At 37.7% G+C, this 18,368-nt stretch overlaps 1 protein-coding gene across 3 annotated transcripts in view; it reads right to left on the reverse strand.

Moving 5' to 3' along the window:
* Positions 1-747: 747 nt before the first annotated feature.
* Positions 748-18,368, reverse strand: part of ANGPT1 (angiopoietin 1) — a 244,037-nt gene continuing 226,416 nt past the window's right edge. For all 3 annotated transcript variants that reach the window (XM_045861501.1, XM_045861500.1, XM_045861503.1), the window contains exons 8-9: positions 14,362-14,492; positions 748-3,182 (exon numbers count right to left, since the gene is read on the reverse strand). In XM_045861501.1, coding sequence (XP_045717457.1) covers positions 3,022-3,182; positions 14,362-14,492 — 292 coding nt within the window. In that variant the 3' untranslated portion in view covers positions 748-3,021. The remainder of the gene's footprint in view (positions 3,183-14,361; positions 14,493-18,368) is intronic.

The raw sequence follows: 18,368 nt of genomic DNA on the forward strand, positions 1-18,368 counted from the left end.
AGGGAGCTATCTGGTGATGCGGGCTGCGGTTAACCGGACATGTTTATTTCAAATGTAGGCAGCAGTGGGGAAACGCTGAAGGGTTTTCAGCAAGGAAGAAACATCTTCAGAAGTCTGGCTTTAAGAATAAGGCTGTGTGAACACGTGGTGAATAGGAGCAGAGAGTAGCAGGGGAAAGAGTATCGTTGCCATTCACGAAGGTGAAAGTTAATGAGTGTTCAGATCAACGTGGTAGCAGTGGGAACAGAATCAAAGAGCAAGGCAGGAGACTTCCTTGTAAACAAGGACTGAACTGGTAAGACCGCTGATACACAGGAGGCACGGGGGGCGAGTAGCCTCTCCTTTCTGCTCTTTCTCTGTGTATCAAACTCGGATATTCAACACACATCCTAGTATTCTACATGCAGAGTCCCCAGATTTTATTGTCAATTGCTATAGGATAACACAGCATCTAATAATTGGCAGGACAGACTAATCATACAATAGAGATGTGGGACTCAGACCCATCGCTTTGATTGACTGTTTTAATGAAGCTAAGCTTTCTTAGCACATCCCAGACTTGAAGTTTTTCAAAGATTGAGGCTTTAGTTCATTTAGTAGTTTTTTCCCCCTGTGATCCCGTACTTCCATAAGTCTCTAATTCTAAAACATATATTTAAAATGATATAAGGTTATACAAATACAATTATTTTCAATTTTATTTAAATCAAATAAGCCTGTGACTGGTGTGAAGAAATTTGCAAAGAAACCACATGAGTTTTATTGAAATAAAAATTTAAAGACAAAATCCTCAAAGTTAATTATTTTATCCTGAAATAATTAAATGCAAAGGATATACATATTAAATGGCCAAAACATGTAGGCATTACACAATGCACATAATAAACATTTTATACTGCTTTATTATAAATAATTGGAAACAATATTTCATTTTTTCAAACCCAGATAACAAAACAGTAAATATCATGCTTTATTTTTTTTTATTATTTCATTTCAACTTTGTAATATGAGTTGGGAATAGTATTTCTTATCAAAGACTGGTTTAAAAAATCTGTATAAATACAAAAGAATTAAGAACTCACTTCCATTCTTTTAAACGAGAACAAGAAGGTTTTCAGAGGGAGAGGCTAAACAGCACTGTGAAGGAGTCGCCAAGAATAGAAAACTGTCTCATACCTGCATGTATCAGGTGTAAGGCAAAACAAGGTTGGCTATGGATGTATAAAGACTTGATAGGAAATTTTAAAAAAATACTTTCTTAAAAATGCTACTAGCTCTATTCTTCCAGGTAGAGGAGAACTGCAAAGGCCTGGCCGATCAAGTCACCAAGTCTGAAACAGATGTTGCTGCTTTGAAAAAAATTTTACTTTTCTCAAAGGATACCCACCATGTATTATAATTTTCTTATCTCATGTTTTGATAAAACCTGTTCACGATTGTAAACTTGAACACTTAGAAACAGTAGTAACTTCAAACTGCAACAGAAGTACATGCCCCCATACTCACTTAAGATAGATGATCTCGTAGGCATATTTTCATTAAGAGATTGATAGCAACCAGCAGTTAGAATTTTCTTATTCTGTAGGTAACTATGATTATTTTTGTATGTTTTCCTTATGGATAATACAGAGTTTTTCCACTTTTCATCACTAATACTAAGTTATAAAAAGTCAAAAACTGCTTAAGAAAATAGAGTCTGAGGGAGAAAAAATTGAAAAAAAAAATGTATTTCTTAAACTAGTATAGTAGATTTCTTTGAAAACTTGTGTTTATTTGTATGAATTAAGGACAATGTTGTCTATTCCAGATTAAACAGCTATTAGATTAATTGTGGATATAAACACACTATATACAATATAATTCTCTTATTTTTCATAGACTTCAAAGTGTATCTTTTATAGAAATTGGAACAGGGTAAATCTGGGAAACATGTTTCAGTTAGTTAGCAAAAATTAAATTAGCATGAAATAACAGGGTGAAGAATTGCAGATCATTATTTTAAAAATAATGAAGTTACATTTATGTGTATACATGCAAGAAAATACTGTAAAATAAACTGTTCCAGTTTACTTGGTTTTACTTCAATTTAATACTCTAAAAATCTCCTTTCATGTGTAATATCATGGGAAATATTAAATGCATGTATATTATTTTTAAGAGCTTGATGATATATTTCACATTCTTTAAACTTTCCTCAGGCCATAAATATATTTATATATCAGTCAGTCAGTTTTTAAGGTAAATGAAAACTGTAGCACAAGGGGATAGTTTTTTACCTTATAGGTCCGGATTTGATCATGTCCATTTATTCTGAGAACAGTATCAAAAAAACCAAGAGTAATGGAGCATGTTCCAAAATCACACTGTTATTCTTCATGCACTACAATTTATTACGGTTTCACACAATGGAATTTACATTTGAAGACGGGTTAACTAAAATCAACTGGTAAGTATGATTTAGGAATTAGGCATCTGAAATCCATCAACATTTTACCAACTCCGAGAGCAATGCTGTTCTTCCTGAACTTTTATTAAAATTGTGCAACAATATAAACTCATTGTTAGCAGGTTTGCATAGAAATAACACCATTTCACTGGTGTGATGCATCTTTTCCAAAGGATCATGGCAGGCCTATCTGTATTCTTCATGTACATTCTTTTTGTTGTTGTTCATTTTTCTTCTTCAGTTTTACATGAAATATACTATATTTGTCATCTGGCTACCACAGTTACCAAATAAGCTCCAGCAGTAGTTTGAAACGCAGTGAGCTGAGCAGTTTCTTCCCTTTTTAAAGCATCCTCTATAGTTCAGCCATAGGAACACCGTCGCCCCAAGCAGATTTTTGTGAACTCAAAAGACTCCAAATCCTCAGTCAAGGACCTTGGTGATTTCACATCACGGCCACTTGTTGCTGGAAGGGGGACAAGTTGCTTTGCTTCAGACGTTTTCGAGCAGTTTTTCATCTGGTAGCATCTCCAGATTTCCTTGTTGTTTTTATAACTGCTTCTGACATTGTGCCTTCAAAAATCCAAAGGCCGAATCATCATCGTGGCGGAATGTAAGGAGTAACTGGGCCCTTTGAAGTAATGCCACTTTATCCCATTCAGTTTTCCCAGGTTTTGTCCCGCCGTGTAGAACATTCCGTTTAGATTGGACGGGCCGCAAGCATCAAACCACCAGCCTGAAGAATTAGTTAATAATGAAAGAAAGAAGAAACAGTTACAAAGAAATTAAACATTTGGAAAACAATGGCATTAACTGAGGGGATCATTTGCAACTAGGAGACATTCAGCGAATATCTTCTCGGTAGGAGAAGCGTTTTAAACAGCATCTGATGTAGGCAGTACAGGAACAGTCAGAGGGAGGAGTACTCTCCTGGACCTCGAGTGCCGGCGTCACTCCACTGGGACACATTCCCCACTGGGATGATGGGAAGCTTCTAGGCTTCAAGAAATCATCTCAGTGAGGGCAAGTTAAGTGCAGATACCCTTAAGAAGCATTCTACCTTCAGCCTATTACTAGGAATACAACAATGAATTATTCGTGAAGAAATTCAGGCATTTAGGCCACTGACATCTGAACAGAGAGAAAGGGATATTTCCCAACTGCTTCATAATTTTGCCAGGAACTGGCCCTCAGCTGCCTCAGGGATTACTTGGATGCTGGGCAATGAATATGATGCTCAAGCTAAATTCAAATTTCTAAGCCCTCTCTGAATTTAATAGCAATACGGGAAGTGCTCGTCAACAGTGGCTGTGGATTCCTATGGAGCAGTGATTTTCCGAGATTGTTGAAGTTCTTTCAAAACTTAGTAAAAAGAAAAACAACTTGATCAGTGACACAGGGAGCCTATGCTTGCATAGCTCACTATAAGGAGAACTCAGTATTTTATTTTTCTAATGAGTTAAGTTCTCAGATTTTTAGATAAAACATAGTACTTTTCTTTCTCTCCTGAAGGAACACCGCGGAAACCTTCAGGGAAAAACTGATGCCAGAGACATTCTGGCATATTTTTACTTGGATACAGTTGACCTCCCTTTGATTGTAGAGTTGTACCTAAGGGACTAATAGCTAAAGGAGGAGAAAGCTGCACAGCTGACGTTTAAGTGTAACATGAGCATCATCTTGCAGAAACCTTAAAAAAAGTTAAATGGAGAAAAGCTAGTTCTCATTTTTCAATTTGAGAAGATGAATACAGCTGGGCTGTGTTTACAGAGTCATGTTAGAGACGTAACAAGCTGTATTAATTACCCGTTCACACTGGGAAACAGGAAGGTATGCCGGTGACTTTGGAAAGACACTGTACTCAAGGCTGTTGGACCAACTGAGCACAAACAATGCAGATGTCAGTGCAGCGAAAACACAAGGGACCAGGAGGTGCTTTGGCAAAGAAGGAGGAACTGTAAGATTCTACCTTTTATTCTTAAGATTAATTCCTTTAAAATTTTGTGATAAGTACAACTAGGAAAAATATGCTACTTATATTACAAAAGACATTCTAATAATAGAGAACTCATTTACTCTGAAGACTCTCAAAGGAGAAAATGAAGCCCAGCTTGACTGCTGCAGTCTTTCCCTTTCTCCTCCTTTCCTCTGACCTTCACGAGCCACTCTCCCCTCACGTGAATGAGCCTTTTACAGTCGCCCACATACGTGCACCATGGCCTCTGAAGTTACTCTATTGTTGAAAACCGCTAAAAATCATGGAACGGTCCTCCAGGTTACATTGGGGGACTTAGGGTAAAAGTGTGGCTTTGTTTCCTTTACAGAACATCATAAGAATTCTGGAGGATTGCGGGAAGGCAGGGGTCTATTTTGGCAGCAGCTTGGCAATAAGGGGCACAGGCCAAAGGATACATCCACTGGGAAATTCTGGATGAGCTTAATGAAATGACAAGGAAATGCAGGGGACGTGAGAGAATCAGATTCACTGATCTTGTGGATCTTTTCTGATGAATAAAGCAAGGAAATGTTTGCAGTGAGGAGAATGGCATCGTAGAAATGCTGAAAAAAGACCTATGTCTGGGTCAGAGTCAATGAGAGAAATAAAGCCTGAAGCTGAGAAGGCCTGGAGACCAAACCACAGAGCCTTTTGTTCATTATCCTCAGAAAAACAGAAAGGCGTGGTCTATATTCGGGCCCTTAACAGAGCGCTTAGCCAGTGACTGACAAGTGACTACAGGCCTGTTGATGGATTGCCTGACTTTGTTTCTTCTTGTGAAGTCCCTGTGGTCTGAAGTAGTCTAGTTTACAAATAAGTTACATTTGATAAACCGTCCATGTTTATTATATTTATTTTTTCATTATTTCTTTATTCAATATGTAATTATTGTTGCATTGTCACACAATATTCAGTAAGATAAACATAGTCCCTGCCCTCATGGAACTTACTTCTAATGTGGAAAATAACTAAAGAGCAAGCAAATCAATAAATCCAAATCATGAACAAAAAAAAAAAGAAAAGGAAAGCATTAGAGAGCTATGGAGAAGACTAGCAGGAGATCTACTTGACTTCCCACAGTGACGGAAGAATTTGCTATTTAATGAGACCTGAAGGACAGGAGGGAGGCAGCCCCGTGAAGACAGGAATGACTCTGCCCCGCACAGCACTGCACGCGCCAACGCCATGAAGAAGACAGCAAGCTTGGAGTGCTCAGGGACTAAGAGAACACCCGTGTCACTGTTAGAGTGAGCAAGGGGGAGACTTGGAGGAACACAGGTGAGAAGTGGGCAGGCTTGGTAGAAAGTTGCGTGATGTTCATGAAAAAATTATAGCTGACTCAGTCTCCCTGTTCAACCCCAGGTAGACAAGAAAAATATTTCTAGGATTGGGAATCAACATTTAACCAGGGGAACTCGATCTGTCGGGTTAAATGTTTAATAGGTAGGGGCCTCATTCTGTAACTACACTCCGCCAAAGCCACCCTGAGCACATGCGGCAGCATGACAGAGGGGAGAAAAATAAATCTAGGATCAATTAAACAAATATTAACCAATGCGCAGACATACAGGTCAGAGTTAAGTAAAACAAAATTCCTGAGGTTAGGGAGTGCACAGTTTTATGTAGGAAAGAGACAACAAACTGTTAAAAAATGAAATAATAGCCATTAAATAGATTTTTAAAATCTGATAAATAGAACAGAAAGACCTATTTGGGGGTCCATAAGGCCCACTCATTTACCAGCTGCGCTGGGCCCTAAAGGATGGGTGTCTCTGGACAGAAAGGAACTCTGCAGACAATATGCATGTGCTCTGGGAGAGCAGGAGGGAGCACCTGCCAACAGCCTGGGCTGACCACAGTGTCAGTGGGTGAGGGGGCAGAGAGTTAAGGCCAGCAAAATGAACAGGAGTGACAAAAACAAAGATTTTTAATATATTAAAATTTTTTTTTCTTGTGAGTAATAGGGAGTCTATGAGCAACAGACCAGAAATGGAAAGACCCTGACTTTGATACCGACTCCATCAACTAATAACCAAGAGATTTTAGGCAGTAATATAAATAACATTTGATATTTTTGAACAGTTAGTATGTGTGGGACACTCTGCTAAAACATGTACCTGTACTTCCTCATTGTATTCCCCAAGCAGCCCCATGAAGCGTGGTTAGTGCCATAGTAAAGACACCGATGCTCAGGTAGTCTAAGGAACTTCTCCAAGGGCACACAGACACTTAGCTCTTCTACGTAAGATGTGGTTTATTAATGGCTGATCAACAATTTTCCCAGCACAGTGCTTTGTGAAGTTATCTGGGAAGTAGGGCAGAAGGTTGAGAGCAGGAACAGACAGGATCAGGTCTGTGGGCACTGTAACGATTTAATAATGAAGACCAGGTTGTCAGTGCCAACATAGTTCCTTATTTGCTTGGTAGGGATTATTAGAGAGATATGAAAATAATTCAGACTCAAAGAGTTTAGTTGCATGATGTTTACATTGTAAAGATATGGCATTTAAGTACCCAATATGGGTTTTGTTTTCAAATATTTGTTTGATTTCATGAGGAAATCAGAGAGCTTAAGGTGTTCACTTACCACTTTATCTTAAGACCAGTGGGCCACGCACACTATGAACTATCAGAGAGCAACCGATGATAATAGATGATGAATTAAGATGACAGAAAACAAAATGAAAAGGCGTTATTTCTCATGACAATTTCAGTTGTAGTGTCCTTTGGATACCTGAACTTCAAGGTATCCAAAGTAGTTATTTCTGTGTAAGCAGGTATTGTGTTTTTTCAGGCATGTGAATGGATGGACCTGGAGAACACTGTGCTAAGTGAAATAAGCCAGTCAGTGAAAGACCATATATAAAGACCATATGATTTTCACTCATATGTGGATCTAATGAACAAACTGAACTAACAAGCAAAATAGAGACAGACTCATAGATGGAGAGCAGGATGGCGGGAGAGGTGCTGGGTGGAGGGATTGAGTGAAAAAAAGAAGGACTCATGGACAGGGACAACAGTGTGGTGATTGCTTGGGGGAGGGGGGATAAAGGGACTAAATGGTAATGGAAAAAATACAATAAAAAATTTTAAAATTCTTTGTATCGAATATCTTACTTTGCCAACTTTCTGCCTGTCTCTGAAAAAATTAAGCATGAGCAGGCCCTTTAAACAAATCCTTAAAAGACATGGTTTTAAAGCGTATTTATAGAAAACAGGCAGAAAGCACAGCAGACTCCTGGTTCCTCAGGTGCACTCCTGGGCATCTGCGGATAATCACATGTAAGTTCGCACAGAACGCAGGTGTTCTCTGTGGACACAGAGTGTGCCTGCATTCGTGTTCCTCTCGGGTACGATAACAAACGGCTGAATCACATATCCTCTACAATCCTGGGGAAATATTCACTTTGTACTTTGTTCTTTGTGTAACTGGGAATAACTAGTAAGCAATATCCTAAACAAGTTAATCTAGGAAAGGCACTGTAAGCTTGAAAGAACTCAGCGATGTAAGCAAAGGATGGAGGAAAGCAGCGGCTCCCATCTGCTGTTGGGACAACTGATAAAATGTCTCAAATGCTTTAAAATTGGCAACTGCTGCTGAGATGTAGTTTGCCAAGCATTTTTCCTCATAACCTGTAACCTCATGTATATTTTAATAAGAAATCTGAGATGCGTGTTTCTAATTCATTTACACTTAACTCATTAAAATTTAGTTTTGTAATAACTATCCTGGGCTTCTCAGGCCTTTAAAAATCGTTCAAGTCTTTTATCTTTGAAGCAGAAAGTTCTAATTTTATCACCAATAAGTGAAAGTTTGCCCAGAAAATAGGAATTTGATTCTAAACTTTGTAACTCAGGAAGTTCAAATTTATTTGAAAGTCAGGAAACCTAACTCTCAAGTTCTGATCTAAACAAAATGTCTCTCAACACTTCTTTTCTAAGGTAAAAAGTATAGCAAAATAAAAAGATCTATCTGTTTTTATAGATTTCATTCATTTATTTTCAATGCATGTATTCTCATCAATGATATGCAAAAGAACTTGCACAGAAAATAAGATTATCCTCTTTTATAGCTAAGGGCGAAGCTGAACTGAGCTGATTGGTGCCATGGTTATCAATGGGATCATCACAAAAAACCATTTGCCAAGTTCAAGTGTGCAATTTGGGGCCCAGGCCAAGGACTTGGCATTTTTTCCCTTTATCTTCTTTTTGTTCCAAAGATGAAAAGTTGCTTTTCCTGGAGAGGAATCTTGAATTCATTTAAAACCTCTAGGTATTCTCTTACTGTCTCTTCCTTCCATTGGACTTCATTTCATGTCCAAACTTCATTAAAATGTGCTGCAAAGAGTAAAATAGAGCTATGCTCTTTGTTTTCAATGCCATTCCTTTAAACAGAGGCAGTGGAAGGAGTGGTCCAGGCGATGGCTTACATGAAGGCTACGCTGAAGTCCTACCTCTGACACTAATTCTGTGACCTTTGGCAAATTATCTAACTTTTCTGTATCTCAGTTATTGCCAAAGGCATCAGTGTCATCCCTGTTTCAAAGGGTTTTTAGAAGCATCACACAACATTTTGGATTAATTCTCATCCACTGTCAATTACTGACCTTTGGTGATAGCCTCACGCTGTAGGGTTATTGGTTCTGTTTACCTTTTTCAAACTTAGTTTCAAAAGACATTTTCTGATATTCTTTGCTTTTTTCTAATAAGTGAAAAATGTCCCCAGAAAATAGGAATATAACCCTAAACTTTGCACTTAGGATGTTAAAATTTATTTGAAAGTCAGGAACCTCTAGTAGTCAAATTTTTACAATTCAGAAGTTTGGTCTTTTGGGGTTAAGTATTCTTAGTGTTTAGTCCCAATCTTCAGTATTCATCCCTTTGTTCTGGCTGTATCTGCAAATACTCTGTGTGTGTGTGTGTTTGTATGTAATCATATATATATACATATAACATATAAAATCTCTTTAGTCTAAGTTCACACAAAGTCACATTCATACCCATGTTGGTTTATTTTTATGTCTTCTCATTGGGATTATTTGTAATTTTGCAGTGTCTTTTCAGGTTCAATGAAAACATATTCATTTAACCAATATTTATTGAGCACATACTATGTGCTGGCACTATGCTAGGCACAGAGGATACTGTGGTAAATAGCATGAAGTACCTACCTTCAAGAAATGTATGGTACAGTTTTGCAGAGTAGACTTACAGATTATGTACTAATTAAGAAAATGCTTTGAAATAAAATAGTTCAATGTAGATTTCTGTAATCATCCTTAAAGTATCCACATGGATCTTTTCTCTCAACATTTCTGCCTTAAAATCTTGCCAGTTATCTGACAATGCTTAGCACATCTTTCCTGGGTTGTAAAAACTTGAAGATGATTATATTTCTCCCCAAGTCTTGTCACTTTAACCAGTTGAAGAAGCTACTAATTTCTTTCATTATCTTTGTCTTTTTCAAGATTGTATAGAAGGTAAGACAAGCATTTATCAACTCTCCCCTGGTAGCATCTGGTAAGTTCTAGGGAGAACTAAGAAATTTATGTGTATAGCTTTATCCCCTCTTTTAGAACTGAGCTGAGAGATATCCTTTGTTAGCTTAAGCAAAGTCTTGTCTGTCGGCTGACATAGTTTATGCGTGGGAAAGGACATCGAAGTTTCCACTACAACAGATTTCTTTCTGCAGAAGGTTAGGCCACATTTTACATAGCTTTTATATTATACACTAAATATGGAAATTGTGTTGAAAGAAAAGTAAGGTAAAGGAAAGAATTTAAAACAATACCATGTTTTGTTTTTGTCAGCAACCTTTGGTAACCATGGTTTCTAACAGATTTTTAGAAAGACTTATTTGGAAGAATGCTAATTTAGTATTGGACCACATTTTCTTTGAATGTAAATTTGCTTTTAATGTGACAATCTAGTGATAAAAGGTTTTCATTTTCATAATTTGGAAGTCAGAAGTTTTTTGCATATTTATTTTTACATACAATACATCCATTGAATGAGATTATATTTTTATTTTCTTAATGTTAAATAGTAGACAAAATGTTAAGGTATAAGATGCCTTTCATTGGGTTCAGGAGGGCACAACTGGAGCTCTCTTATGGGACTGGAAACTATTTCCTAGAAGCATTTCTTAAATTTATCCCTCTTACTACTTAAATATGCAGAGTTGTCATAATATGTTATATAAAGGGAGAAACCTAAGGAGAAAACTTACAAATTTTTCCAAGTTCAATGGAATCACTGAGCACAGATTATTTTTGACTTATAAATACCTATGCTGAAAAATCATCTCTACTTAATGATTAATAGAAAATATGTGTGGTAATTTTGATCTTTATTATATAGTTTGATTCCATAATAAATGTGCAATGAAACAAAAATTATTCACAATTTAAATTGGGTGGAAGAATTGCTGGCCTCCCGGGAAGGCAGGAATAAGTACAGATGCTTCTGTGAAAGGCTGAGTGAAACACTGCGCTATTTCTACTGTGCTTTCTCAGCTGGCTGTACCACCATTCTGCTCACCGGTGCACTATGCATTACAACCCATGCGCTGAAATTAGTATGACTGCAGCCACAATGAGGACATGGAATAACAGAATCATAGAATGAGAAGAAAATGTAAGAGACCGTCTTTTCTCAGTCCCCAACTACAGGAACATGCGTAAGTAAGCTATTTCATGTGAACGGCTTTAGACTCACTTCGAGAAAGTGTCCATGACTAGAAATGCACAAGCGTCCCTGGCAACTCCTTCCAACCTTTGGTCCCAGGACACTCCATCGGCAGTCTCTTCCCTGTTCCTTCCGTACCTCTATCACATGTTATACTGTGTCCCTAGAACTTGTATTGTTTTAAATTGTGTTATGTCTCATCTACCTTTTTTTTGGATGGTCTCCTTCAATAGAGGGAAGCTCTAGGCTATCTTGCTCATTTCTCTAATATTAGTTGACCCTTAATACTCATGAAGATACATTAAACTGGTAGAAGAAAGTTAAGAAGTTAGAATGTTAGGAAAGAGGAAAGAAAGATCAAAATGTTCTACCATCCGTCTTACTGAAATACCTTCTGCTTTCAATTAAGCCCATCTTCTGTTTTTCAACCTTTGACAGATAAGAGTAAACAACGATACCTCACTCTCCAACTAAGACCCCTCCATGCACTTGAAGAAAACTATTGAGGACGGTTAGTGGGCTATAAATCTTACTTTACCCTTAATTCCTTTTAGGAGAAACAAAGCAAAACATAAACAAGATTAAAAAAAGCTTTAATTGATGATGACAGAGAACTATAAATTATTAGTTTCAAAGAGAATGGAATTTCACTGCTTAAATGAGACTATTTTAAATAGGGACAAGTTCAAATACCAATTTTAAAAAAGGAAATCTCATAGATGAAGAAAAGTTGTTCTAAGGGAAAATATGACAGCGACTGCACAGTGGTGGGGAACAGCTAAGCAGACGGAAGTTCCAGGGAAAACTCAGGTTACCTGGACTGTCACTGACGTTCACCCTTACGCTCTCCAGCTCTTCGCTATCTGAATTCCACATATTAGCTTTGTAGGGCGAAGAGCTTTGTAAGACCTGGATTCTTTCAAGAGGATATTTGATACGGTAATGGCATTTATTATGAAAACACATTTACTTAGACTACTCCAGCCCAAGCAACAAATGGAAATTTTCTCTCCCCAGTGTAAGTGTTGTTGGTGAATAGGAAGCTGGTCCAAGAGTGATTATGGATGAAAGAACATGACACAGTACAATCACCTGAAGCAGAAATAAAATCACAAATCTGGATAATGAAGTTTTCACATCTACACCCAAGAAGTGCATCTTCCTCTTTACTTTGCTGTACATTTTCATTATTATGATGGAAACATGAACATATTGGATGCTCTTCTGAGGAAACATTTGAAGGATTTTACTGTTGTTCCTTCATGTGTTGTATTCATTTGGGAAGAAAAATTATTTGTAAAAACGGGCATGAAGAAAATGAAGTGTATTTCAATATTAAAATGGGCAGGAAATTGGACAGTCAAAGTCCCTTTGTCTTTGTATCAAGTTTCTGACAATTCTGTTCACAGGATCAGGAAGGTAATAAGAAGAAAAGGTTTTTTTTTCTGGAAAAAAGTGTAAAACCTAACCTATGGGTATAATTTTAAAAATATTCTGAATATCTAAAAGCTGCTTTGGGGAGGGGTCATAAAATTACAGATGGAAGACTTTTAATTACATGATGAGTTTGAATGTGATGCCAAATGTCATGTTTCAAGCTTAAGGTGAAGGATATGATGGAGGCAGAATCATAATGGGTTGGCATGGACAGGAGCAGGGCTGGTCTCACATTGAAAAGATGTTAATATAAACGCAGTGGAAAGTGTAAATTGGATGTCATTTGGTGGTGGTACTAATGGAGAGTTTGAGGATGAGGATGAAGGTAAAGAGATTTCTCCCAACTTTTCCTTCCTACTCTTCTATGCTTTGTTAATGGATGAGAAAAATCTTTACCTGATGATTCATTTCATTGGCTTCAAACTTTGAAAGTGATTTTAAGGACTACAAGATGGCTATTCACTCATTCACACACCATATTTTTTATTAGTTCCTATGTGCAATAATCAAATGCCTTAGATGTTAAGGATAAAATGGTGAACATTTACTTTTGTTTTATTTATGTACAAAGTGGAGATTAGGATGAAAAGGCATTTCGTTGTAGAATAACAAAGACAGGCAATCAGAAGAGCTGAAGGTGGGAGCCACAGCTATTCCATTAAGAGAGGGAAACAACGCTAAAACAGTGAGGAGAAACACTGGGGAAAAGCTTCCTTTACACTTTTGTTTCCTGGCAACGCTGACTTTGCCAGGGCCTCTAACATTCCAGAGCCACAGCCTTTGCCCCTGGGGCTTAGCTTAGTGCTTCTTCACTTTCAGTCCGTCATCTATCAGCTCTGCTGTTTTTGCCATATCCACTTTGAGCTTTTGTTAATAATTAATAAAAATAAAAGTATTTTCCTTTAAATCAGTTATTTAAATATCAAATAGTGTGAATACATTTAAAAACACTAAGTTTATACCATTCCTTTAAATAGAAGATCAGTACCACTTGTTATAATAACAGGTAGATATAAAGCTCAATATAATTTAAACAAAATCACTGTATTTAATTCTAGTAGGTGCCATTGCGCAAGCAAGGCCTGGAGCCTGTGAACGAACATTTTGCTCTTTCTTTGATAAGAAAGTTGACTATTGAGAAAGTGTTGAAGAAGCCGACAGATATGCTAGCATCAGACTGGGAATTTCCTTTGTATATAATCAGAATGCTGGAAAAATACTGAAAAAGTGCTAAAGGGATTAACTTTGTTACCCAGAGACACAATATTATTTAATGGTATCTTACATCAGTTCACATGTATTATAGAGGTCAATAGTATAATAATGCAAAGCCCTGGTACAGTTGGTCTGAAATGTATGACTTTAGATATAACTCTACACCTCTTATTCCATTCCAATAGAATTGTCAATGAACTCTGCTACACAGTTGCAAAACATTTTCTAAAACTTTTTTTCCAGTATGCTCAATTATCAAATTGTTATTCATTCCACTATGGGTATTATTATGATTTTTTGGAAGGTAGAGTAACTGTGACTTTAAGAGGCTAAAGAATTTATTTGGGACCATGCTTAGCATGCCCCCTCTTAGATGCTGGGGAAGCAGGACAATGTCTGAATGTGCTAGCAGTATTTTGCAGAAGAGTCACGATAAATCAGTGGGCAGAACAAATGATCTTTAGGGACTTGCTCTTAAGTTTCCTGACCAGAAGATCATAGTTCTTTCTCATAGATAAGAAACCTCAAGCCTCGAACCAATGAAACATAACTTAGAGAAAGGCCTCACAGGACTCACCTCCCGTTAGCATGAGGGCGCATTTGCATAAACAGTTGTCATTATCGGCGTCTTTGGTGCTGAAATCAGCGCCATGGATGACCAGGCTGCTCTGCTGTCCTGCTGTCCCAGTGTGACCCTTTAAATACAACCTGAAGTTAAAAAAAAGAAAAAGGAAAGGAAAGGAAAGATCAGCCATTCAACAGAATAAGAGAACCGAGAGGGACTTTTGTTGAATGTTTGCTTCTTTCATCATTTTCTCCCTTCTTTTTTTTTAGGGAACAAATTTATTCTAATTATTTGGAAAATGCCAGAAACTATAAAAACCAAGCATAATATTTGACCATACCAAAAGCAAAACACAAGTAAAAATAACATTTAGACAACATGTTTAGACAAAAATAACATTTAGACAACATGTTTAACCTTAGAAAAACATGAATTAAAATACTAAGTCTAACACTCTCCACTACAGAGCAAAACAAGTTTACTAAACCACAGTGCTGAGGTGGACTTTTAAAAACTGACCTAACTTTTTAAAATAAAAATTAAAGAAAAAAAGCACTCAATTCTAACCCCAGAATCTCACCATTTATAAAATAACATGCTCAAGTGTCAGTGAAAATAAACAGTTGGTAAACCTGAAAACAAATCTTTCACTGAATGAATTCAAATTCCAACAGAATACAGGGCTTTCGAGCTGGGGAGGAACAACTCTGGTCACACTCTGGTCTTACCAAATACAAATAAATACAACAAGAGATTAAAACAAACTACTAAACCATCATCTTTCCGTAGAACAGGAGTTTTCTTTCACAAAGTAAAAGAAACCTAGTTCCGAGAGTCGCATGTTCTGTAAACACAAGGCCAGTTTTATTCCCAGAATCCCGGAGTCTTGCACTATTGACATAAAAGTAATTTTCGTCTAGGAGGAAATCTAATGAAGGCATCCAAATCCTATCCTCTGTGTTCCCCCAAATGATACTTACACTGATCTTATCATCCTTTCAAGACGACTTCAACCTATTTAGAGTTAACATTCTAAATATGTAAAGAGATATGAGGAAGTTGCATTTCGTCTGCATTAGCAAGGCCCTGTCTATTTTCTTTGTCCCTCCCAAGTCCTTCTAGCCTGGTTTGCCAAGCAGGGCCTCTAGCTAGGAGGGTAAAAATATATCCCCACATTTACTGGCCGTTAAGTAACATAGCCACCAGTGTGGGAAAACTTAATATTCATAGTACTTCCAAACTTTTTCTAATTTAAAAATAAACCCATCTCTAAAAGTGAATTTCACAGCCCCTTATTGTTAGCTATCTGGGCATTTTACTTTGCAACGGTATTCCAGTGTCTGTCTCTTCTGGCTTTCTTAAAAGTAGTTTTGTCCTGGAAGAACACTTGAAAAAACCCTCAAATTCAGGGGACCATCGTGGTGTGTGAGCTGTGAGCACCAACCAGGGCTCACAGAGTTCTGTCCCTTCTCTCGGACAACATCTCGGGCTGAAGATTCAGAGAAGGGGTTCCTTTCCCAGCTATGCCCACAGAGGGGAAATGGTATTTAATTTGTTTTTGCAGTTCTTCAAGCAGGATTTTAATGAAAGCTTGAGAGTTATTACTATCTTTCTTCATTCTTAAATCCAAGTGACTGTGGAAACATTTCAAGAGTTCCTTTGGCAATGTGATTGTTCCAGGGTCCATTTTTTTTTTAAATCTAAGAATCTTGTCACTTTTAAGAAAGAACATTTTCTCCAGGACTTTGTAGAAACTCGATCATTTGTTTATGCCACGAAAAATGTCTGCTTAGTAGATATATTTGTGTAGCCGTTCTCATCTTCACAGCATTCAGTGAAATCTGGCCTAGTATCTTCTCATTCACCCTTCAGTTCAAGTGTCCTGCTGAGAACTCTTCCTTTGATAAGCCACTGGGTTTTTGTATGTAGAAGTTATGTGCTCTTTGTCCATGTTTTAGTTTTTTTTTTATTGCTGTTCAATTATGGCTGTCCCAATTTCCCCCCATTGCTCTCCCCTGCTCCACATGCCTGCCCCCCACCTCTCACCCCCTCAATCCCCACCCTGTTGTCCATGATGGTAGGTCCTTCACACGTGTTCCTTGACTAGACTCTTCGCCTTCTTTCCCCCATTATCCTTCTCCTCCTCTCCTCTGGCTACTGTCAGTTTGTTCCTTTTTCCACGTCCCTGGTTCTATTTTGCTCATTTGTTTTGTTCATTAGGTTTTAAAAAAAAATCCTTGCATAAACGGGTCTTGAATCAAGTTAACCATTTTTGTAGCATTATCCAGAACTTCATTTCATCAGAATTTGTGTATATCAGCACCTCTGCGCAGAAGAGTAGTGTGCTGTAACATCAACATCAGGATTTAGTTTTTTAAAACTCAGGCAAAAACTTGTCACGGAGCCAGCCACTGATTGGCACCAGGAGTATAGATGACAGACTTTTGTTTTTCAGATATCAAGACCCGTGACATTCATATTGGCTTTTGTTTTGGGAGCCTCCTCACAGCAAAAACATTTTCTTGAATTTCATTCATCATTTACAAATCATGCACATGCTATAGAATGTCAAATATTGAACCCTGGGCTTGTCACCCCAGACAGAGAAGATGCTGCTTTTCAGCTAATTACACAAAACTTCTTTAGCATCATATGATGAGAGTTAATTTATTAAACTGGAGTCAAGTCTTTTCAACTTCCTGTCCCTCTTGCTCTAGTATTTTCATGTTGATATTATTAGTTTCTTTCCAACTATGTGAAATTTTCTTTTCTGGAATAAGTTCTTCTACTAGATAATTTGGTTCCTAAATCTTTTCAGCAAATGTAATTTTTTAAAGAAAAGCTTTACTGTTTCATATTCCAAAAGCCATTTAAAATAATCAGCATCTTTCCTTATCAAACATTTGATTTATAGTTACAAATGCAGGACCAAATGCCAGGTTGTAAGTTGCATTCTACAGACAATGCACAATGGAATGGGACAGCTTGGATTACAAGTCCATATAAAATCATTAAAAAGCAGCTTTTATTGTAAAGAAAGGATTTCCTTCTGTTCCTTGCTGCACTAGTATACTGAAGTGACTCAGGAAACTAGGTCTCCATCCCTGACCGTATCAGCAACGTCTGCAGTTCTGTGCCCAGCTCACCCTTCTCCTGTCTCACACCTCACCTTCAAACACTGCAGCCCCAGGCCATCAGATGTGTTTGTTTATAAGAAACAAATCTCATCCCTGGCTGGTGTAGCTCAGTGGATTGAGCACGGGCTGCAAACCAAAGTGTCACAGGTTCTATTCCCAGCCAGGGCACATGCCTGGGTTGCAGGCCATGGCCCCCAGCAACCGCACATTGATGTTTCTCTCTCTCTCTCTTTCTCCCTCCTTTCCCTCTCTAAAAAGAAATAAATAAAATCTTAAAAAAAAGAAACAAATCTCAATAAATATGAAAGTGGGCATAGTAGCCAAATGAGAAATCACAAAAAAAAAAGTACAAAGACTCCACAAAAACAATTCACTTCTAACCTGCAGGAGCCGTGTTTTTGCAATGTTTACAACACACTGCTCGAGGACGGCTGAGCCACAACACATACAAGTTTCATCTGTAGAATGAAAATTTCCCTCTCAGGTCATACAGGGTGAGCAAAAGTAAATTCACAGCTTCTTGTATGGAAAATAATACAGTAATTAATAAATAGTAATACAAGAATAAACTCTGTTTTGCGTACTCACAACTGTAAACCTAGTTTTGCCCCACCCTGTACGTTAGAACTTCCTCACTCCCATACACCAGTGGGCAATGCAGAAAGAGAGGCTGGGGAAGGTAATCGGGAGGGAAGGGCCAATATCATACTCCAACCACACTCCCCTCTATGTAATAGCTGTTGCTAATCATCCCCAGCTTCTCCTAGCTCAACCAGATGTATGGGGGCCTACTGCACAACGCCATGTGGGCCTGGAAAGACTCTCTAACAGAGCTGCTTAGTCATTGTTCCCACCTGCAAATTCAGCATTATGCAACACAGA

Source organism: Phyllostomus hastatus, unplaced genomic scaffold (assembly GCF_019186645.2).
Source record: "Phyllostomus hastatus isolate PE091 unplaced genomic scaffold, TTU_PhHast_1.1 phas_scaffold_21, whole genome shotgun sequence".
Taxonomy (NCBI): Eukaryota; Metazoa; Chordata; class Mammalia; order Chiroptera; family Phyllostomidae; genus Phyllostomus; species Phyllostomus hastatus.